This window comes from Megalops cyprinoides, chromosome 12 (genome assembly GCF_013368585.1).
Source record: "Megalops cyprinoides isolate fMegCyp1 chromosome 12, fMegCyp1.pri, whole genome shotgun sequence".
Classification (NCBI taxonomy): Eukaryota; Metazoa; Chordata; class Actinopteri; order Elopiformes; family Megalopidae; genus Megalops; species Megalops cyprinoides.
In genome coordinates this window covers 21,097,061-21,120,163 of record NC_050594.1, presented here as the reverse complement: position 1 = coordinate 21,120,163, position 23,103 = coordinate 21,097,061, and the positions used below count along the sequence as shown (strand labels likewise).

Here is a 23,103-nt window from a genome sequence, read left to right as displayed (position 1 = left end):
GCAGGTAGACCCACATGCAGAATGGGGGAATATAATTAAGATATATACTGCCTTACCCAGTTTGCCAAATACATTTTTAATAGTGAATATATGCATTGGTTGTGTTTTGTTTATTGTTGCTACTCTCAGTACTAGTTTTGGAATGTGTAAAGACATTTTGTTAATCTCCATTAGTCAGCCTAAATAGAGGTGGAACAGAATATAAGAAATGATTCAGCCGAAGTTTTATTTGCTTTTTGCTGTATGCGAATGTTTATGAGCAGTTCCCTCCTCCCTTGTTAGCTTGCAGCAGTTTCTCCAAAGGGCCTGTTGAAGATGTCGAACTAAGAATACGGATACTTTCCTCTTTGTGGTGAATAATACAGTAGCACACATGCAACAGTCCATACAATATGACTTCTTGGCTTTTAGTCCCCAAATTCAGTTTACATTGTTTTTCTCTGATTATTTCAAGCCATGATGTTGGTACTCAAAACAAGAGAAAGAATATGAAAATGCAGTATATTTATGGAAGTAGCACAACTTTAAAAGGAACATAATATATTTATTATGAATAAATATTAAAATAACAACTATTTCCTGGGACTGGTGCTAAGAATATTTATAGTTATTCCATCTCCCTCTTTCACATATACCAAATGCCAAATTATAAAAAAAATTGAAATCTTAACCAATGAACCACTGAAACTCTCCACCTTCTATGTGTGCACAAGTGTACATAAAGTAAATATAGTGTGTCTGTATTTTGTTGTACTTTTCTATGGAGTAATATTTAATACCTAGAATGCTGGAAGATAAATAAACTGTAGTGGAGAAAATCACAAAAGTTTTTGCAAATGGTCAAAATAAACTGCTAAAACAACATTGTAGTTTTTTGGGATTTTGAGTGTCTTCCATACATTGCTGTCCTTGGCTGATGGTACTTCTGAAACGCCAGGTGTCTGCCATGATGGCCAACATATCCAGTCCACGATCATGGCCCTATCATGGCAGGTCAAGCTCAAGGACCAGCTGGGGCAGGGCTGTCTGTAGTCTCTCCACAGTTTTCTCCTTCTCCTTCACCCCTGGCAGGTCGCTGAGAAACAAGTAGTCCAGATTCCTGCAGCCAGCCACATGAGTAATGTCTTTTAATAATTTGTTCCTCCTCACACCAGTGTTCAAAGGGCATTTTTAAGTCTTTCAGCAATATAACAGTTGGCAGTGAAGAATCAACAAAACGCCTACAACCACCAGGCTGCACTCACCTGAGATGGTGAAGGGCGATGACACCCCTGTCTGTCACGTTGCCGCAGGAGATCAGCTCCAGCCGCCGCAGACTGGCCTGTAGGTTCTCAATTTTACTCAGTCTCTCCATACACGTGTCTTCTATGTACATACACCTGTTGAACTTGATCTCTTCCACATGTTTCAGACCATCTGAAGAGAAAATATAAATAGGTTGGACAGGGAAAGTAGTGTCAGACTGCAGCGGGTGGATATATTTCCTACCCTATGGATGCAGTACAACATGCAAAAGAAGTATTACAATTAAATACAATAAAGTACTCTTAATTGTTTAAAAAAAACCCAATCATAATTCAAAAATGAAATGGCAGCAGGTACTTGTCTGCATCAAATTACACTCTGTAATGACACAGGCTTTAATCATACTACCCAAGGCATGGATAAAACCCTTGAGACTCCAAACTCCTGTGTACTCACCCAAGTGGTCAAAACCCCGGTACATAATGCAGGACTCTGTAGCATCAATGGCTTGGATCTTGTACCTGCCCAGGGGGCCAGTGGGCAGCCCGTTGTAGTCAAACTGCCAGCGGTCAAAGCCCTGGTACCGCACCTTGGCCCCACAACGCAGAAGCCACTCTGAGGCTGCCCGGTCAGGACCCACTGCTTTAATCCGCTCATAGTCCACTCTGGAAAGGAGGAAGAGGCCAGAGTTCATCTTAAACATCCTAACCACCACATATGCAGTTACTGTTGTATTTGATCACCATGTCATTCCAAAATTCCACTTGAATACTGAGAGCACCCACAATAAGTTACAGTAAGATGTGTTCTTTCCTCAAATAGTATTTTTATTAGCAACAAGGCCCATACTATACATATATATATATATGAATATATTTTAAAGAATATAGTTTTAGCTCAACTGAAAATATGTAACTATGTAAATTATATTTTAAATGTATTTGAAATATATTTTTGGGTTGAACAACATATTTCTCAATATATCACATAAATTTTCATATGGGGGGGGGGGTTCCCACAGACACAGATGAGCACAAGTTGTGATTTACAAATTTAGGTCATCAAATCCACGAGTAATGGCAGTTCCTTGACTGAGAGATGGCTGCTAAATTACAGATGTGACCTAGTCCATCAATTTATCATTACTGAGCCTGTACATCGCCTTTTGAGGACAGACAAAATGTTGTTATGCAGATGCTTAATTGAAGACATTTCTTCTACCCGATTATCACGATTATCATGCGATTTCCTTATTCATGTCAAAAAAATAATTAAACGTCACGCATTAGCTCGCATGACATATGTTACATGAGAAATCAATGCAATTTTGCTTAGCTAAATGGCTTGACCACCTTCAGAGATGCCACATAAAATATGGAGGGCAACTATCTTGTTGCCAGCGATCACCTTACATTAATTTTGAAATGTACATGGTCATAGGAAATAAGAGAAAAAGAATCACAGAACACCATAATGATTGCCAATACACTATTACTACGGACTGTTTTTTATATACATTGGACATTTATGTTTCTCAAGTTTTATAATTGGAAGAATTGCGCATTAAGTCTTTTGAGAAGGTAGGGGGGTAGCCAAGTCATTTTAATGTCATCGTAAAATGAATCTCAGAATGCCCAACTAAAACATAGCAAGGACTGCTTCTGTTTGACCAATTAAAGCCACAACAAGAATATCTCCATGGAACAGAGCCAGGAAATACACCCAAGGAATATTCACGTAATTGTGAATAATAACCCTGCCCCCTTCCTTACAAATTTTTCTAGCTTGCTCTCTCCTCCATCCTTTTCTAAAGATAGGAAACCTCAGTTGGAGTCATCCAATGTGTAGGTAGTGTGAGACCTCAAATTGACTGGCTTTATCACCTAGGATGGCCCACAACTGTCCTTGAAACCAGCTGTGCCTGCCTTCCTTAAAGAGCTCTAGTGCCACTGTGACCTCCACCAGACTATTTACCTTTTCTGGTACTCTGTCTTTCAAATGTCTTAAATCTCATAACTATTTACATGTGATACATGAGTGGTTTTGTATTCTGAATCTCATATTTACATGCGAGCTAAATATTTTGGACCGCTTACTTGTTGAATACAGCATTAAGCCATCCCCAGAACTGTCTGCTGCCTCCTGGTGACGGAGTCTTCTGTAAGGCATACAATGTTTGGGCAGTCTTTGCCAACAACTTCATGGTTTCGCCCTGAAAAACACTGCAATGCACAGCATTGAAGACTATTCTCAGCTGACCCCGACAAGAATTTGGGAAATGCTGCACTGCACACTGTGTACATCGTCAGTGTTTGTGTAAGACACAAACTCTGATCGAACGAAGTAGGCTAGTGTATCAATGGCTGGCCTGGTTTAGTGCGTCATGTGTGATAAATTACTAATCTGAACTGACTTCGCGTTGTTTTTTTTGTTTTTTGTTTTTTTTTAAGGAGACAAGTGAGTCCTCTGTCATTGACTTCACAAACTGTATCGTTGACATCCATAGCTATTTTTTTTTATCATGGTAAGATGTACGTCTTTCCTGATATAGGTTATTGCCCTCGACACAATGGTCGTTTGCTTGTTGACAATCAACTGTAACCAAGCTTAGGTGGCTTTAGAAAATGACAATTTTGTTTTCATTGGGGAGTCGCTTAGCTAGCGAGCTAACCTATTTTGGTGATCATCTTGTCATTCAGCTATCTAGCTTGCATTAGTTAAAATATACATCCGCATTAAATAACCAAACAAGTAACCTCAAAAATGTCATTTAGTTGGTTAATATGCACTTATTAGACTAAAAGTTTTCAGGGAAACAAAAATAGCTTGCTAGCTATATTGCTGGTTTTAAGCAATCTACACTCACCTTGCCTTTTCCTCTTGGTGAAAGGCGTTATTATTTACAAGTGTACCCATGCTGCCTCAGCGACCTTTCACCCTAAACGCCTCACCATGCTGGTCCGTCATTGGATTCCAAAGCGCTGTCACGGTAGGTAAAGGGTCACGGAGGCGGAGATTTGTAGTCTGCTACCTAACTAACTAGCCTAGCGTTAATTCTGTTCCCTGTGTGACTGTAGAGGAAAGTGGAAGCGCCGTGGAAACAGCAATCCGCGATATGTTTTCATGACAATCAGTGAGACACAGCAAGACAAAAGCAGCCTCATATCGTGATAATGATACGAACTGTAAAGAGCGGTTCGAGCTGTGTAGCGCTGCTCGCTAGATGCACAAGGAGGACCCCGAAGTTCATTGCTGTCAGACATAAACACAGGTGAGGCATTACGCTCAGACCGCCTGGTAAAACAGTTTCTTGCTCGGCACAATGCCAGCTTTATTTGCTGATTACAGTATTTATTTGTCCCATGCCGTGAGAGATTCTAACCGAAGAAGTTGCTTGCAACCCAACCAACGACTGCCAGCAATAACAACAGCTATTTTGGTTTCAGTGGTCTGTAGAACGGTTGCTTCGGGGTCATTGTGGGCAAGTTGTTTGGCAGACCGATAGGTTTATTTGCTCTTTTCGAAACTATCAATGAATGTTAAAGATCAGCTAGATTTGGCGAGGTACAGGATAGCGCCTTCCTGAAAGCTGTCCATAGTGTCCCATCTGAAACAGATTTGACGCCCAGTGTTTTTCCACGTTAATGTCAATATTTCGTGAATGCTTCACCAGCTTTAATAACTGATTGCTGATTTTTGTGAAATTATTTGGAGCTGTAATTAGATATATATGAAGATATTTAACCAAGACAACTATGTGTTTTTCCCTTGAGAAATTTAATGTGAACGATTCAATAAAGTTTTTTTTAGTGTTTACAAAGCTGTAACTTTGCTCTTGTTTGAGTGTCTGATATGCATTGCACTTATAACCATTTCTGTTTTGCTGGGCCTGTTTTTTGCATTTACCCTACAGGGCAAGCTCAGCTTGCTCAGCTAGAAAATGCTTGCCGTGGTAACAGGTGAAGAATATTAGAGGGAATGGGTTAGAGGGTATTCATGGTTCTGTCTAATGGGAATAGGCAGTGTAAAGTGGATAACCAAATGTCTTCATGTTGTCTGGCTATTAGGGAAGACTAACCTGAGTTCTGGAATGCATTCCTCTAAATTTTACAAGAACAAATATGGTGAATATGGTCGTAAGTCTGGTTTAAGAATCCATGAGTAGAGTCAGTTTGTCTTTCCTGATTCACACAGATAATTACTGGATTAGTTTAAGGTGTTTCCCGTCTACAATAAAGTGTATAATGACTGTATATCGATTTAAGCTAGATCCCAAAATGGACTGGAGTCAAACTGTGTTGCTAATCCGAGGCAGTGTTTGCGAAACTTAAGAGGAGCTTTCGTTCCCACTTTTTACACACAGTTGCCTCTGTGACAGTGAGTGCTTTGGATCTCCCAGCCACCGTAACTCAGCTGGCAGTAATGGTGTGTTTGTCTTGCAGCTCGTACGATGTGGCCATCGTGGGAGGCGGCGTTGTGGGCCTGGCCACGGCGAGAGAGCTCATCCTGAGACACCCCTCGCTGAGCTTCATTCTGCTGGAGAAGGAGAAAGAACTCGGTATGAGGGCTGGAGGGGAGAGAGGGGACCGTGGGGCTATGTGAGCAGATTTGCACGGGTTTCTGGGTTAATGTGTGAAGAAGTGGTTTGAACTTGTTGAAATGTGGAGTCCAGGATGTCAGTCAAGGCATATGCCTGTCCTTGTATTAAGTTCCTGATCTACGGCTGTCCTGGTAACATGTGGTAATCTAGTCAAAGATGGGTTTTTGAAAATTACGACTCTGTATGTGAATAGATTAATCAAATCCTTGGAAAACTGGTGATCACACGCAGCTCTGGCAACAAAAATTCAAAAAAAATTCTCAGAAAACCTTTCATATATTATAGTCAGAATCTCCTGTTTTTTCATTGCATGAATTTTCAATACATTTGTCATTTGACAAGAATGGAATCAAAGCAACGTACGTTAACTCAACGTCATACTTCTCATACCCTTTGCACCTTTCCGTACTGTGGCTCTGCCTTGTTTCCAGCTCTCCACCAGAGTGGACACAATAGTGGTGTAATCCACAGTGGGATCTACTATACTCCGGGGTCTCTGAAGGCCCGGCTGTGTGTGCGGGGAGCCACGCTGGCCTACGACTACTGTGAGAAGAAGGGCATCCCCTACAGGAGGTGTGGCAAGGTGCGTCCTATCAGCAGCAACGGGGGTTTGCCTGAAAAAATGCCTCCTGAAGCATCATCAGGCCAGGATTTATTCGTCTGTCTTCCATGCTGATTGTAGTGCTCAGTGGCTGGACTGTCCCCATTTGAATAAGCCATAGCCATGTTTACCTGTCAGTGGACTGTGCATTCTTGTGCTGGGAGTTAACCAAAAAGGAGAGTGTGTGTGTGTGTGTGTGTGTGTGTGTGTGTGTGTGTGTGTGTGTGTGTGTGTGTGTGTGTGCACGTGTTGGGATATATGTGTTTGAATTCGATGTTTGTGCTCAGCATTAATCAGGCTATGTTTGTTGTCAGCTCATTGTTGCAGTGGAGCGGGAGGAGATTCCAAGACTGAAGGCACTCTATGAACGCGGCCAGAAGAACAACGTGCGTGACCTCAGCATTGTCGATGCTAAAGGGATCCGGGAACGAGAACCTTATTGCAGGGTGAGAGAGACTGTAACAACATCCACTTTAAATCCAGTATCATTATCTAAAGAATGGAGTTACTTGAGTGAAAAATTTCTTCTGGCTAAGAAAAAGTTACATATAATCTTTTTGCACTACAAGGGCTAAATTTGAAATGAAGGTTTCAAGCCGGGTTACACTCTCTGCTTCTCAGGGTCTCATGGCTCTTGACTCGCCCTACACTGGCATTGTGGACTGGCGTCTAGTTTCACTCACATATGGAAAGGACTTCCAGGAAGCAGGCGGCACTGTGGTCACAGAGTTCGAAGCCAGTGACATCGCTGGAGTGACAGAGAGCCCTGCTGGCAGTGCTGATGGTACTTGACTGTTGTGCTTCTTGTATCTGTGTTATCCGTGCTCCATGTTATGTTAATATAGTGTGGCAAAACATAGGGCCTCTCTCACGTACTTTGGAGTGAAGTTCCTCTTTCCTTGCTTTTTCAGGAATGAAATTTCCTATAGCAATCAGAAGTTCAAAGGTAAGACAGTCTCAGGCCTCTTGCGGAGGTATGTGGAAACAGGATATGATGATCCATTAAGCACGGTTACCTACTCTGTCCAGTGGTAGGTGCTGTGCAGTCCTTCCAGTGCTGATGGAAAATAGTGACTCTCATTTGCTGTCATTCATAGGGGGAAGAGGTGCGCTGTCGCTATGTACTTACCTGCGGAGGCCTGTACTCTGACCGCTTGTCACAAATCTCGGGGTGCAGTCCTGAACCTCGTATCGTCCCCTTCCGAGGAGACTACCTGGTCCTGAAGCCGGAGAAACACTACCTTGTAAAGGGCAACATCTACCCTGTAAGTCTTTTTGCAACAAAACTGTAATATTTGTGGTTTTCTATTTCACTTCAAAAGCAATTTCCTAAGCTCTTGATGCCCTTGTAATTTTTAGGTCCCTGACCCTCATTTCCCCTTTCTCGGGGTTCACTTCACCCCTCGAATGGATGGGAGTGTGTGGCTGGGACCCAACGCTGTCCTGGCCTTCAAACGTGAGGGCTACCAGGTGTATGACTTTGACACCAGGGACTTTGTAGATGCATTGTCCTTCAGGTACATCCACTTGCTCCTCTGCCACAGTTGGTTAGCTTCTGTTTGTGTCTCATGCTGTGTCAATATTTCTGCTGCTTTCAGTACCTAGCATACATTTTTTTCAATCCGTCTATTGGGTGTTGGAGAGGACCAATTGGTGATGAAGCTTAGGTGGGTGATGCTTATTTGATGGGAAAAATGTCAAAAACTCACCAAACATAGGGCTTATTGGGAACTAGAATGAGAGATTTGAAGGTATTGATAGTTTAAGATCCAGCCTCTCCCTTTACCTGACAGGGGTCTTCAGAAGCTGGTGATGAAGAATATTGTTTACGGAGTTGGGGAGATGTACAGAGGAGTCTTCATTAGTGCCCAGGTGAAAATCCTGCAAAAGTACATCCCAGAGCTGTCTCTCAGTGATGTACTCAGGTAAGCAGTAGGCCTGGTGAGCTCTCCGTTTAGTTCACTCTTTGATCCTTGTTTTTATCAAGAACTTTTAGGGCTTTGCTGCAAATAAAATAATTTGTGGTGATGGTATCAAATCAGCTGAGATTGAGATCCTCTAGTCCTTATGAGAAAACACAGTATATTATGTTTGCAGACATGTTTACCTTTTTTACTTCTTCGTGGCATTCATACAGCTGGGTTTGTACTAGAGAAAGATGAAGTACCTTGTTCATGTGTATACTGTATATAACAGCAGTGTCCCTCCTGGTACTGAACCTGGGTTTCAATTGAAGTTTGCTGTCCCTGAGCACTAGACTCAGTCTACACTACAGGGCACGTGCCTATGTTATATTACATTTTTGTCATTTAGGAGATGTTGAGTATGTGTAGACATAATTGTATTGTATTGTGGTTTTGTCAGGGGTCCCGCGGGGGTGAGAGCGCAAGCTCTAGACCGCGGCGGCAACCTGGTGGATGACTTTGTGTTTGACGGAGGTGTGGGAGATGTGGGCAGCCGAGTCCTTCACGTGCGAAACGCCCCCTCTCCTGCAGCCACCTCCTCCCTGGCCATCGCAGAGATGATCGCTGATGAGGTGGAGAGCCGATTCTCTCTATAGAGATGCCCATTGGGCTATGCTAGCACTACTACTGCCTTCAAAGACTTCCAACAAAGGGGGTGTCACATAATCACTCTGACACCCCTCCCTATACTCTGAAGGAAAAACCATGACACATGAGCTCAGGCAACACAAGTCTGTTTGTAGTGTCACCAGTGACTTTGTCCAGCCCTTAAGACACGCCTCCTAGAATTGATGAAGTCACAATGACATTTTAAAATCTGTTCTATAATCAAAAATGATGACTGAAATAAACCAAAAATATAACTGTATTTGTTTAGCTGTGGCTGTGTAGCTTAATACCTAATTAAAATGGCACTTTAGACAGTGCTCATCGTTACTTTTCAGAACAAAATTTAGCGTTCTATCTAACTAAGCCATTGCTTGGCAGCTTTTACATTATAAAAAGTTTGAACTTTCTCTGTCGTATTGTGTTTAATCACCATTGGCCAAAAAAAATTGTATGAAAGCAATTTTGTTTGCAACAGATGCAAACTAATTTGTAGTTTTCTTTGTAAGGAGCATCATTTCATTTATATTTATCATGGAAGAGAAACCCCTAAATTCATAATATGATCTACCATGTTTCCAGATCATTTGTAAATGACTGTAGTCATGTCCAAGCTCTGAGGTAATATTTGCTGATTGCAGATGTTATTAAATATCTTTAAATAGATTAGAATTTTTACATGAAACAAGCTGCTAAAATGTATGAAATTTGTGATGTTGAAACTTTTTGTGAATGTTTTGTATTGTCTTCATATACAGTTTTAATTTTGTAGAGATGCCCTATTTCTGTGTATATCTTTTTGATAGCCAGATGAATGAATCTCTCTCAATGATGCCTTAACTGTACCATGCAGCATTTAACATGGTCAGTCCAGTTTCTACCACAAACTTGAATCAACTGTCTAGAAACCATTACTGATATGTTAACAAGGTGGTTATCAAATAAAAAATTAATAAAACAACTTGGTTTACATAAAAAATCTAAATCTCAGTATTTTGGGTGAGCTCTTGCTAATTCAGACCATAATTTTACATAACTGTGTTTGATTCTATTCACTGAACAGTTTAATGGAGCACCTTGTCATGTAGGCACTTATAAGTAATTACTTCTTGTCTTAATATAAATGAAGAATTTTGTGACATTTATTTGAGTTTTTTGTAGTAATGAAGGGACATTGCATTGCGTAATCAAAATAAATTACAGCCGATTGCATCACCTTCAGTAGCAAATTACAGTCATTCACCGTAAGAAATAGAGAACACTTAACTGTCAGCATTTTAGCTCACTCAAAAGTGCATTCTTTTAAAGTCCACATGAGGGCAGTGTCTTAAAATGGACAATTCCCCAACCTCACGCAGGCATGCACAAAGTGACTTCACTTCCTTAGCAAGTGCTTGATGACTACATTTCCGTGGATCTACAGCCCTTTCCCTTTTCCATTATTTTTGCCAGTACCAATGTTTTGTTGTTACAACTGTGACAGAATATAGTCTGCCTCCCTGCCCTGTCTGGAGAGGGTTGTGATGTTAACATTTGGCCATCCTGCACTCTGACCATGCTTTTTAACACAAGCTGTCTGATTGGATATAGTCCTATCAGTCACATGGCACTGGGCAAGGGAGGGAAAAGGCAGAAAATGGCTAAATTAGCCATAGCAATTACACCATGGCTTGGAAAGGTAATCCTATAAAGGTAAGCAATGCCCTCAGGCTGAACTATGAATATCCAATTTATGTTACAAAGCAGGGCAAACTGAAATTGGTTGACCCTCCCTAGACTGAGATTTAAGTGTCCTACATCTTCTGGGAATTTGAGGGTTGCACTTTATCCATATATACACAGAGGGAAATCACCACTGCAGTATCATGTACTGTATCTATAATGATTTCCAAACCAGTCAGAACCACTCATCCTGAAAAGGTTGGAGCCAGGTTATAAGGTTATGACACCTTATAAAGGTTCTTCTTTAAAATTCAATATAGCTACACCATAGTATATTGTATGATATAATAAATTAATAGGTAATACAATTCTGTATGCTAATGTGTCACCCAAACAAATGAGTATAACAAGAATTTCAGATGACTTCGAAGCAGCAGTGGTCTAATTAATGGAATAGCTGAAGGGTGGTTGGTAAAAAGCTGCTGGACATAGCTTGCAAGCTAAGTTTGACAACAATAACAAGACCCTCGCCAGCTAAGTTCAGAGGAAAACGTCAGTAGGAAGGACAACAAAGTAGCCCATTGGCTACTGTAGTTGCCAGTTAGTTGCTAGCTAGCCAGCAAACCTTCCTTTATTCATTCACATCCAGTTAACTCAAAAATGTTTACTGTTGCACTAAATGTACAATCAGTTGCCAGTTAGCTACAATTTCACAATTAACTCAGTGTAGCCTGTAAATGTAACTGACCAACTATCTAAACTGAGCCACAGATTGTTTTTAGGCTACTGTCATAGCAGCTAAAGACATTTTTCACTTCATGTAGCAAAGCCATTTATGAATGGAAGCAGCTGATTATCTGTAAACAGGTTCCAAGGCATTGATTTAAATGTAGTCACTTTAGGTCAGGTTGTTGTTTGCTTGGTTTTTTTATTATTTGTTTGTTTGAGGTTTTTTTTGCATATACATTCTCCACCCAAGGTTGTGAGGTTTGTCCACAGGCTCACATCTCGATGGAGTTCCTCTTTCTCATGTGCTGTATAAGTGGGTGTGAATGCTTGCAAGACCATTTTTTTTACATCCAGTTTCAACAGGTTTCTCTGAAATCAGTCAGTCTGAACCGGTTTCAAGTGTCAAATGTGAAGACATTTTCTTCTACACCATATTTGCTAACATCTGTCTCCTATGCAGATCAACAAATATGAAGTGTGACTTTTAAAAAGTCATTACTCAGTTTTTTTCTCCTTGTTTTAGAGATATGGTATGTGATTCAGTGGCCAACAAAAATCAACAACTTTGCAATTAATCATTAGTGAACTACAGCTCCTGCAATTTTGTTCAGAAATCAGGATTGCAGTGTAACAATCAGTACTGAACTTACTCATGCACATTTTACATTTTACTTAACAGTGACTATTGTAAAGAAAAAAAGTATGCCATGTAGTGTAAGAAAAAAAAGTAACGTATGATGGTGTGTCTGACATATATTACTATATTACACACTGGTACTGGGGGGAATTAATGAAAAGGGAAGCAACGGTGAATTCTAGGGGTAATAAAATAATTGATTAATCCTGGGGGAGTATTGGCACCATATTGTTGCTAAGGAAGCTATCAAATCACTTACAGGTATCTCAGAAATAAAATAAAATATGTTAAGCAAATTCTAAATAACCACGACATAAAATCATTCATCATACAGTGCTCAGCGGTGAGTTAGATATTTCTAGAAGTGAAAGCTGCCATTGCTGAAACTTACTGTTCTGAATAGTAGGCCTAAGTTCAAACAGTTAACGATACCATATTTAACGGAAAATAAAAGTAGACACTAAATAAAACAAACACTCGTTTAGCTGTTTAGCTCTGTATTTTACATCTGCCTAACTAGAAAGACTACACAGTGCAGCCACCTCTGACATGAAGTTACCTCAAGCAAGTGGAGCTATTCTAATGAATTAACAGGTATATTTCGGGAATTTTAGCATCGATCCACAGATGGCCATAGCACACCCAAGAGCGAGCTGTGCATGAGTGCATCAGACTGGAATCCCTTCGCCCTCTCGGCGGTGATCCCTCCCCTGCTCACCACCCCCCACCCCCCACCTTCGCGTTACGCAGACGCGGAAAGTGTGGCGACGCTGGAACGCAAGTGAGGGGCCGAGATTATTTCATACATGGATACTCAGACGTGAAGTGGTGGACCGAGAGTCGGGGACAAACAACAACAAAAACAACGCACTCTCGATTCGCGGGACCTCCGCCGAATTTACGCACTGTACGCGCTTGGACGTTTCCTCGGAGTGCGCGATTGTCCGACGCGGAAAAGATGACAGCCTCTTACATAAACAGAACCGAAGAAACTCTTCCTCTGGAATTGAATGAAGAATTTTTTGCCACATTACATCTTGGTGAACACCAAGGCCACAGAAACAACTAGCTAGATACCTTGCTACTGCACACATAGTCTATGTGTGTGTGGCTAGCTAGCTATTCGACGCGCAGGAAAGCAGTTGCGTGTTAGCGATCTAGCTCGCGGCGGAGGCAAATCTGACGCAAATAAATAGCAACTTTTTTCAAAGACATGGCATCCTGTAGAAATCTAAGCGATTTCTGAGAAGCTAGCTAGCGAGCCAGCTAACTGGCTAGCGATCGCGACTGAAGTAGTCAAACACGAACTAGCGAGCTACCTAGCTAGTTTCGACAGCTAGGCAGCTAACTTAGACTGGCTGTTAACAAGTTGTAATACAGACATCTTACTGGCAAACTAAACCTGAAGTTAAGGCCGAACAAACAACAACTGTTGTAGTCGCTAGGTGTAATATCTATAAAAATACGAAGATCTGACGTTCTCATTCGGAGAAAAAGGAGCAGTCGTGTGTTTTGATTCAACTGCGACTCCATTCGCTTTGGGGTGTCGTATTCGGGTAGCTGAAGCCCTATTTTGCACAGTACTGGGACTGATCGACCCACCCACAAGGACTATCCGGGGCCGATGCGGACAATCCAGCCCGGTTCACGGCAACGCGAGGAGCCGCCGCAGCAGCCATGCAGCCGCAACAAATATACGACTTTTCCAGCGACGAAAACAGTCACAAATGGAGAGGCCTCTTCGTACAAGCGCTGCGAAAGGTAACGTCAATTCTTGTTATGTATACAGTGCGACTTCGGGGAAAAATCTAAAAAATAATGTGATATTAGTTTAATGTTGATATTTCCTTGTTAAATAAGTTGGCTAGGTTTCAATAATGTGGTAACCATAACGTTTGCTATCTGAATTTGTGTCTAGTTGGCTAAGTGGGTAATTAATGATGGACGCAGTGGTTAAGCTTTCAAGCTCCATGTTAAAGACCCTGAATAATACTATCTCGTTGACATTTTTTAATCTTTTGAACTGGAAGAATGCATTTATTTAACCAACAATACGTGATGTCTTTATCTGAAATTGATCACTTGTGTGTCGTTCAGTTTTCACATGAGACAGCTATCCTATAGCGTGTATTGATCAAAGGTGGCCAGGGAATATCGCAGTGTTGGTAGGTTGTACAGTACAGAACAGCTGTAAGTATTCGCGGGTCATATGTTATCGCGAGTTACACTGTTGTAAGTATTGTTGCTTCGCAAATAAGTATACTGTTTTCACTTCATACGTTTAATCACTTTTCGGATAGCAATTGACAATATTAACAGTATTTACGTAGCCTACTTGTAGCCAGTTAAGTAGCATGTGGCTTACTGAAGGTAAGCTCACATCTGTTTGAGGTAGTAACAATCTTGTCAAGTCATCCTAAAATGGGTGTATTTCCCTTATTCTGGACCTTGCTAACGCGTATTTAAATTCTGTATTTTCAACAGTAGGCGTAGCCAACATTTTCTCTAAGGCGACAAGTGAAATGAGGCAAACACGTTGAACTACTGTAAATTAAGATTACAAGAATGTGGACAGTCTTGAAAGCAGAAACGCTATATTACTTGATTAACATTGATAGACAGTGTGATTGTAAAGAATTCCAAGAGACATGTCTGGGCTACGTAATGTCTTGCCAGATTACTGACTAAATTATTGTTTTTAACAACAATGTGTGAGCCTGAGCGCTGTTTTTTTCTGCAGGTGTACTGATGTTCCAGGAGATTACTGAGATTCAAATTATGTCGGGGCTTTAAACAAACACGGTGTGGAATAGGAGACATGCCTTTGTCGTTATTTCATGCATCTTCACCTTCTTATGGTGGTGTTGAGGAAACTGGATGAAGTTCATAATGTTTGCACTTCACCAATGGCATAACAAAGAGAAAATGATGTTACCAAGAGCTGCTCAGCTATTGGCCATTTTGTCTCACTGAAAGACAAGTTGGGGTGGGGGGTTAGTTAAGGGTTAACCCTGCTTGTTAAGGTTGTAATACCTTCTACTTGTGTCATTGGCAAGAAGAAAGAAAGAATTCCCCGTGTAGTCCAAAGACACTTCATTTCCTCAGTCTCCCTGACCACCCCCTTGACACACCTCTCTAATTTGAGAAAATCTTGTCTTTCTGCCAAAAGCTCTGCCTTCCTGAGGCTTTATGCACAGAATTTGTTGGTGCCTTTTTGTGTGGGCCTTTTTGCATTGTGTATTTGTGTGTATATGTTTGTGCGATTTCCAATTAACAGTCACCTCTTTGTCCTTTTCCGAATGTTACCTTCTCAGGCCCGCATACCTCAAACGCAGGTCCAGCTTGCACCAATGTGAACTCGGTCAGGACAGTCTTCATTGTTCCTTTACATTGTAGAACAAGACTTTCATTTTCAGTGATGTTTGCAAGCATGGTTTCAGTGATGTTTGATGTTTTGGTATCAGAGAATCACTTTTAGCAGCGGTGTGCGGGGCTTGAGATTCTTCGTACATGAAGTCACCAGTGAATGCACATGCCCTGTTTTAGACCCCCTCCTAATTGAGCAGGAAGCATCAGCTGTCCAATTGAGGAGTTATGTTGGGTTTCCCCTTTTCTAAATTAAAAAAAGCAAACTTGATTTTTCCAGCCTAATTCAGGCTGCCGAGGGGGGGACAATGGGGCCTGCAGTTCAAGGTAGGACTTGTCTAGTCTCCCCCCCTTGACGATGTCCCGTGGAATCTCACCAGAGTGTCAAGGTCGGGCCCGAAGCAGTGTCTTGCATATGTGCATAGCCGAGGGAAGCTCCGCACCTAAGAAAGGTGTTTTTATGTGTTTGTCGTCTACGCTCACGGGTTGCCATGGTATCTTGGCAAAGTCACAACAATGGGGCGAACGCAAGTCGGTCATCAACAAAGTGTAACAGAAGCCATGTCCCTCCTCCCCTCTCTCCCCTTGAACCTGTGACCCATGAGTGCTCACAGCCCAGCTGAATAAACAATGGCCCCACTGTAGTTTGCTACTTTCATTTTTTATTTATCCATCTATGTTTATTTTTAGAAATGCAGAAGCTGGATTGTAATAGTGTTTGGTAGTTTGTTGATTGCTTAATAACTTCACTGCAACCTGCCGTGTTGTGACAGAATGACTCAACAGATAAATTTGTGTGAGAAAAGATGCATACACATAGTATTTTTTTTTTTTTTTTGTGTCTTCAACTTTGATAAAGTTTGTCTCGTATGATGTGCCCGTTGCCTGTAAGTGTACACCTTACTGACAGTGAGTTCACCTTAAAAATGTTGGCTAAAATAACTGCTATATTTGTTAGTATCCCTCAAGACTACTGAAAGACTTAAGTGCCTCAAATTGGTTTAGTGTTTAATTGTAGTCTTCCAAAGCTGACTTATGCTACACACATTTCTCGGCCTGTTTGGTTTTACTGCTTTGTAAATTTTTAGTTCTAGAATTTTCCTCTGTGCACAGATCTAAATTGGCCACGGATAACATGGTGTCATTTCCCACTGCCAATAGGAAGGGGTTGTATGACCAGTGCTGTCCATATTTTGGCATCTGTTTTGGCTAGCACTGTCCTCAGCCCCAGGGCAGGGGATGCAGAGCTGGCAATGTGTCATAGCTTGTGCTGTGGCAGAATTTACTCTGTCTTCTCTTAGCCACATTAATAATATGCCTCTGTTCACACAACTTTTTTGGAATTACTGAAATTCATGGAGAAATAAAGGTACATATGTGTTCTACTAAAGGAATATATTTATGCATTGAATGCCCAATTCCCAGAAGAGCTCTGCAGCTCTGTTACAATCATGAAAATGCTGATGTGAAGACTGAAGTGGCCCTTGAACGAGATGCACATGTAGGGCGAAGTTTGCCCAAAATGATGGTGTGTGTCATATATTGTCAAGATATGCATATTCTGATCCGACACTTAAGTAAAGTTTTACTGTGTTTGTACTCTACACAGAAGAAGTTACAAAAACCGCAGTTGTACTGGTTATGATTGTTGATAAAAAGATCAGATGATATTTTGAGATTTTTCCTGCTTTGCAACAGCAGAGTCTGCCAAAAATACCTAGAAAGTCACATACATCTGCCCTCAGTTATGCTGAAAATGACCTGCGTTCTCTCACTCTACCACTGGGTCATTGGGTGATTGCTGGGGCACATTGTCAGTTGTCCAGACCAACTTGTCCAGACCAGTACATTGGTTGGCTAGCTAGTGGTCTGGACCCTTTTTCTGCTTGCTCAGAAAGCTGAGTGGTCCTAGTCAGTTCTCTTGCTTCGATGTATGTGCTCCCCCACATCCTACAAGCATTTAAATATTTCCCCTTTACGCCTTACATATACTGGACTGTATATTTATGCAGTTCATATCTCATTCATCTTAAATTACACCTGTAGATAATTTGGCTATTTGAGAATGTACTGGTTTAATTTATTTATCAATACAAAACTCGTAAAAGAATATTTAGGCCACACTCCTACACATTGCAGACACATTGTAATTGTATAGACCTATTTGACAGACCTGCTTGCAGCCCACTCATTCTTTAGCATTCTCAAGCTTTACGAAGAGAGATGTTTTTTTGCAGTGAGAGAAGCTGACTGTAAGAAGCTCCAGTCTGACAGATGAGTCACACCATCTCCTCTCTACTCCCTGTGCTGTTTGAACAACCTGTTTTTTCTCCTGCACCTACATGAAGAAGAGGAGCACCAGAGGGTAGTCATCTGAGTGGGAGGTGCTTACCCTCTCTCAGCACCCCTCAGGTGGATCCTTGGTTGCTGTTTTGGAAGGGTGTCCCTATTTTTGCTCGTTTCCCCCCTTGTGTTTCAAAGTCGTCTTTGTCACCCTAAGCATCTTACCTCTGCTCTGGTCTGGTGTGTCGTTGCAGTGAGGAATAGTAACATCCCTGTTCATATGTGATGCTTCATCACCCTTCACTCTGACATAACCCGCATTCCTGCAAGTTGGATCGTTTTCTTTTAAAGGTGCCTGGCAAGCAGGCTTGTCCATACAGATCATGTGTCCTCTAGTGAAATGGGTCTAATTTCATGTCTAATGACATACTACCCCTCGTTTCAGATAGCGCGTAAATGGGAAACCATGCTGCCGCAATGATGCACACGTAGTCTGCAGTGCGGAGAGTTTGTCAGCAGTTGACTCCCAGGCTTTCGTATGTTATATATTTGCTTTTAGCGGTTCTGTGCACTATCCTGATGTGACCTTGCCTAGTTTTACTCTCCACAATAAAAAGCCTGTGAGGCCGCTTGAGTGGCTGAGATGAGGGGAATCACTCTGCCTCTGGCCTCTGTGGAGCCTCCCGCCACAAACTCTCACTCTAAAAGGCCATTACTCACTGAAATTCCATTGTTGTCCAATACATTCTAAAGACCCCATAAAAAGCACACTGGATACATGGGTCCCAGGACATTTGCACAATTTAAAAAAAAATAATTGGGGGGGAAAAAGCCCTACATGGAAGCAGCTGTTAAGTAAATGAATTACTAGAACGGTGATCTTTTTGGAGGGAGATGAAGGCTACACACTGGTCTTGGATGGGATTCTAAGCTGAGATCTGAGGGAAGATGCCTTTACTTGCCTGCATAATGTGGTCAGTGTGGCACTGCTTCCCAGTTGCCTAGGCGTCACTCCACAGGCCCTCGACTCACTCAATGTCATGTCTTATTCAGGAGAAAATAAAAGGTAGCCAGTGACATCAGCCTGCATGCATTAAATCTTTATTACATGTGGAGTACTGCTCCTGCCTGATTGCTTTCCGAATGATCACCTGAGCTGTGTGGTCTTTCTGCAACTTTTTTATTTTACTACCATGTACATTTGTGTCTCTTAAAAAATGTTTTGCCTACAAGATGCACGATCCATCTAAGATTTAGTCTGAGGTAAATTGCAAAGGTAGTGACTCAGATCATGCGATGTACAAAGAAGGTTTCTTTTGAAATATCAGTTCAGCCTGGAGATCACGTGACTAGATGTGATGTTTTTGAAAGGAGAATCATAAATCCAGGAACAGGTGGGGAAGAATCATGTTTTTCTGAAACTTGTTACTCAATTACAGTGGGTAGGACATGCACAGTATTGTCAGAGGGGTTGTTTTTGGTTTGACTAATGATGAATCACAGTTTTTACTGGTGTCTGGAGGGGTTTTCCTAGTCTGTTACCCGAAGGAGTATCAGCTTGGTTTCCTTGTCCCAGTTCACCTGCGCACCTTTCCCACTGGAGAGAGTGCCCAGCTCCAGACCTTTGAGGCACTGGCCCTATGACATACTGTCACCCTAAAAAAGAACACAACTACATGAAATCCCTCACTGATGGGAAAATATTTGGCAGATCCCAGAATACTTGACCTTATAAGGTATGTGAAATTACCCACTGGTGCGTTTGGCAGCAGGAATATGCTACTGAAGACCTTAGGCCCATTGGAGAAACACAAGAAGGCCTGTGGAGTTTCCCCAAACATTCTGGTACAAGCAGGTATTATGTACACCAAACTGCATTTGCAGTGCCTTGAGGTGTGTGAATTTATGGACTCTGGTATTTTACTGTGCAAAGCGCACGATGGAGGCAGGAAAGTGTCTGGGGCTCCTGTCTATTTCTGACCCTGTGGCTCGTGCCTCGCTCTGAGCCACGGTAACATGGAGACACTGATGTACTGCTGTTAATAATAACTGTGCATTCCATGCGGCTGCCATTTCAGCTGAGTGGACCGAGTGTTGAAATCGTTCACGGGTCTGGTTTCAACCTCCAGAATCGAATGTGCTCAGTGGGTCACGGGCTGATCTGCCCCTCCCTCTCCCCTTTTAATCTCACCCTTAATTTGGTGTTGGAGGTCTCAGTGACGTCAAGCGGAGCGAGCTCAGTGCATTGGTCCCGGTCTGAGGGGTCAGCAGCACAGACCCCACAGAGGCTCACAGCTGCGTCATCTCCTCGCACGCAGTGACGGTGACCTCAGGGTCTTGTCCAAAGTTAGATGCTGCTGGTGACTGCTGAGTTTGTGTAATGTGCAGTATTTGCAGAAACGCCGTAATGCCACACGGCCAATCAGAGAGGGCACAGGGAGTGAGCTATTCTCACGCAGTTCTCTGGTTCTCCCAATGGTAAAAATCAGACAGATGCATTCACAAACACGCTCACAGCTGTTCAGTGGTCACCTTTGTCTTTTTGATGCATTCTTAGAGGTTGATGGATCAGGATGTCCTCAGTAACCCTGCACTTTCCTTGTCTCTCTTTCCTGTACACCTGCCATGGAAGTTCCTCAGAGAGAAGAAGAGATTGGATTTAATCAAATGGGTCTGTTCTGTGTGCATTCCTCAAGCCCTGGCTGACCCTCTGCCTCCAGGTGCACCTCATGATTCTGAAATAGAACTGACCTGGACGCAGGGGGGTCAGTTGGTCAGGGCAGAGGTAGGCGTCTGGCCTGCGGGACCATCACCTGTGTTTGAGGTTGTCATAGACTGTGTCCTGCTGTGTTCAATGAGGTGGGGTTGATGTGTGAGATTTTTGCATTGTGGATGAATCCCATTGCTATGTGTAGCTACCCTATGCAGTGATTCCCTAGACAGCTTGGTCCTAATGGCTCGGTGATGCAATGCTCTGAAACGCAGTGGGTGACACATCCTAGAGGCTGCCCCCCCACTCAGCCCCTCAATACGACCACATTACCTGTAACCTGAGCCTTTATTCTCCTCCTCCCCACTGGTTCGGGAACACACTCGGTTACACTGAGCTGTACACTCACACCCCTCCCTCCGCTCCTGAAACCCCCTCCTCCTGCCCTTGTGGGCCAGCACAGACGGGACTGGCTATAAGCCAACAGATGGTCAGCCAAGAGAATCCGGCCAGTCTGTCTCGCGGGTCGGTCATGGAAGGATATGGTCCTGAGCCGCTACCCCTGATTCTGACATGCAGAATTTTGGTTGCCTGTGGTCAGATGGTCTTCATCTGCTTAGCCAATCAGAGAGCAGGAGGACACTCTGTACTTCAGCTGGAAGTGGACGTTGTACCAGGAGCAGTACCGGCAGAGCCTTCAGCATTAGGCTATTTCAGCACTATTCAAAAATTACAGGAAGCAACCGCCACAAATAATTGTAAACATCAGTCTCAGCAACAGTACATTTGCAGGGCTTATGTCATCAGAACTGTAAAAATTAATCAGATTGACCTGTTTAAAAAGACTGAAATTATATCTCCCCATTTTGCCATTGATTGTCAGTGTCTTATTAAAAAGGGGGACCACTATCAATAGGCATGTGGGTGTGTCCTAAAAAACTTGCGTTTGAGACAACATAAACATATTCGTCAGTATTTGTTGTCACATTCATATTCATTGGCAGGTGGTCCCTGTGACTGAATCACAACTGAACAGAACTCTGTTACAGTGTTGTGTGCAAACCCCAGCTCTTTTTTGTATTAATTTGGCAGTTGTGTGAATATTTTAAAGATGTGAAACCATTGCTGGTCTCATGAGCTGCATTCCCTCCCCGTGTTACAATCAGTCATTCTGAGGGCCTGGGCCATTGTGAAACCTGAGTGAATCGAAACCATTTGATTAAAAGAGCAGCAATAAAACATTTGCTGATCAAGTTACTTAAACAGATTCTTATGTTAAACTACTTTCCACGTCATTCTAGTTTGAATGCATTTTCGCAATGCTATTTCTGACAGCTGAAACATGTAAACTGTTGTGGTGATTATAGCACTGTGGACGTCAGTACTAAAGCATAAAGCGATGGAATGTGTTCAGTCGTTTTCCTCCATTCTTATATTTTTCCTGCATTTATTAATCACAGTTGGGTTCCTGTGGCCATTCTTGAGAGTCTGCTCAAGATTATAAAACAAGTGGAAGCACTAATGACAACACAATTATGCTGCACTCCATAGGCCATAGTTCCATAATGGGCTAATAGAGATAAATATCAGATTACATGTGGGAAAACTACATTTTAGTTGCTTGTTGCATTTGCGCAGCTCGATCACAACAACTGTCAATTAATACAAAAAGTATTATTAATTCCATTACACGTGTCTTTTCCGGAACAGTATTCAATCTTTCTGTCGCCCTGGCAAGAAATACATACATTGGAAGGCTAAAGAATTCTCCATGCTCCAGAAGCAATCAGCGCATTTTTCTGTTGAAAATGTAATATTTCCCTTTGTAATTTGACTATATTACCGGGGACTGTGACCTGAGACATGATTCTGGAATCTTCCAACAGACATAATTGATTTATGATAGCTGAGGCTGTCATTCATATGTGTTCATATAGCAGTTGTATTGCACAAGTGACCTCAGGCCATGTCAGTGGTTTGGTGCTCCAGGCATCAGACCAGGCTAGACGATGGCAGTATTGTCCCTTAGCGACACCAGGGGCGGTGTGGGAGACGCCACTGGTTAAAATGGAATTTGACATTGTTCTTTAAACGATGAAAAAATGATTTATTTGAGAACTTTCTCCATTGTTATATGGCAAACTTAAATGTTTTTAAATCTGTTTATATTTTTACATTTATTTACTACAGCTGTCTTTGTTATTTTTAGTGATATAATTGTTCTTGTTGTATACTAAGCACCATAGGATGTTTTGAGGTTATGTTAAATACCAGCAAAACAAAAGGCCAAGATCATGACCTGTTCTCATCAGTACAATATTAATATGTTCTATGTATTGCAGATTACAGTGTGTTTAACTTTACTGCTGATGTTTATTGAAAACAGTGCAGTTGCATTGTACTCTCTGTGTGGAAAGGAGTAAAGCATACATTCTTTACGTTTGAGGTTGTAAAAACCTTCCCCCTCCACGATATGATTGAATGCATAAGTTAATGTATAGCCAATTGGCGCAGCGTGTGGAAGGAATCCAAGTACATGTGGTCCTTTGCAGTGTGTGGCCGCGCTGTGGCTGTCGGAAGCCTGGCCCTGCTGCCAGCGGGCCCACATCAATACCTCTCAGCCTGCTGTCATGCTCGCGGGTCCTGGGGGAGGAGGCTGCACCGTGTGCGGTGGGCAGAGTGAGAGCACTGCCGGTCCCT

General features: G+C 42.2%; 3 protein-coding genes across 3 annotated transcripts in view; 2 read left to right on the top strand and 1 right to left on the bottom strand.

Moving 5' to 3' along the window:
• Positions 1-100: 100 nt before the first annotated feature.
• On the bottom strand, positions 101-4,158 carry dmac2l (distal membrane arm assembly complex 2 like). The gene is made up of 5 exons (XM_036541803.1): positions 4,112-4,158; positions 3,342-3,467; positions 1,702-1,910; positions 1,245-1,416; positions 101-1,099 (listed from the first exon to the last, which is right to left on the bottom strand). The coding sequence occupies exons 2-5, from the start codon at positions 3,446-3,448 to the stop codon at positions 985-987; spliced, it is 603 nt and encodes a 200-aa protein (XP_036397696.1). The 5' UTR covers positions 3,449-3,467; positions 4,112-4,158; the 3' UTR covers positions 101-984.
• Positions 4,159-4,275: 117 nt separating this feature from the next.
• On the top strand, positions 4,276-9,995 carry l2hgdh (L-2-hydroxyglutarate dehydrogenase). The gene is made up of 10 exons (XM_036541786.1): positions 4,276-4,516; positions 5,688-5,803; positions 6,277-6,428; positions 6,761-6,892; positions 7,068-7,230; positions 7,358-7,392; positions 7,544-7,711; positions 7,806-7,963; positions 8,240-8,371; positions 8,811-9,995. The coding sequence occupies exons 1-10, from the start codon at positions 4,419-4,421 to the stop codon at positions 9,004-9,006; spliced, it is 1,350 nt and encodes a 449-aa protein (XP_036397679.1). The 5' UTR covers positions 4,276-4,418; the 3' UTR covers positions 9,007-9,995.
• A 2,808-nt stretch (positions 9,996-12,803) lies between these two features.
• sos2 (son of sevenless homolog 2 (Drosophila)) overlaps positions 12,804-23,103 on the top strand; it is a 33,719-nt gene continuing 23,419 nt past the window's right edge. Inside the window, exon 1 of the mRNA XM_036541755.1 lies at positions 12,804-13,805. Coding sequence (XP_036397648.1) covers positions 13,722-13,805 — 84 coding nt within the window. The 5' untranslated portion in view covers positions 12,804-13,721. The remainder of the gene's footprint in view (positions 13,806-23,103) is intronic.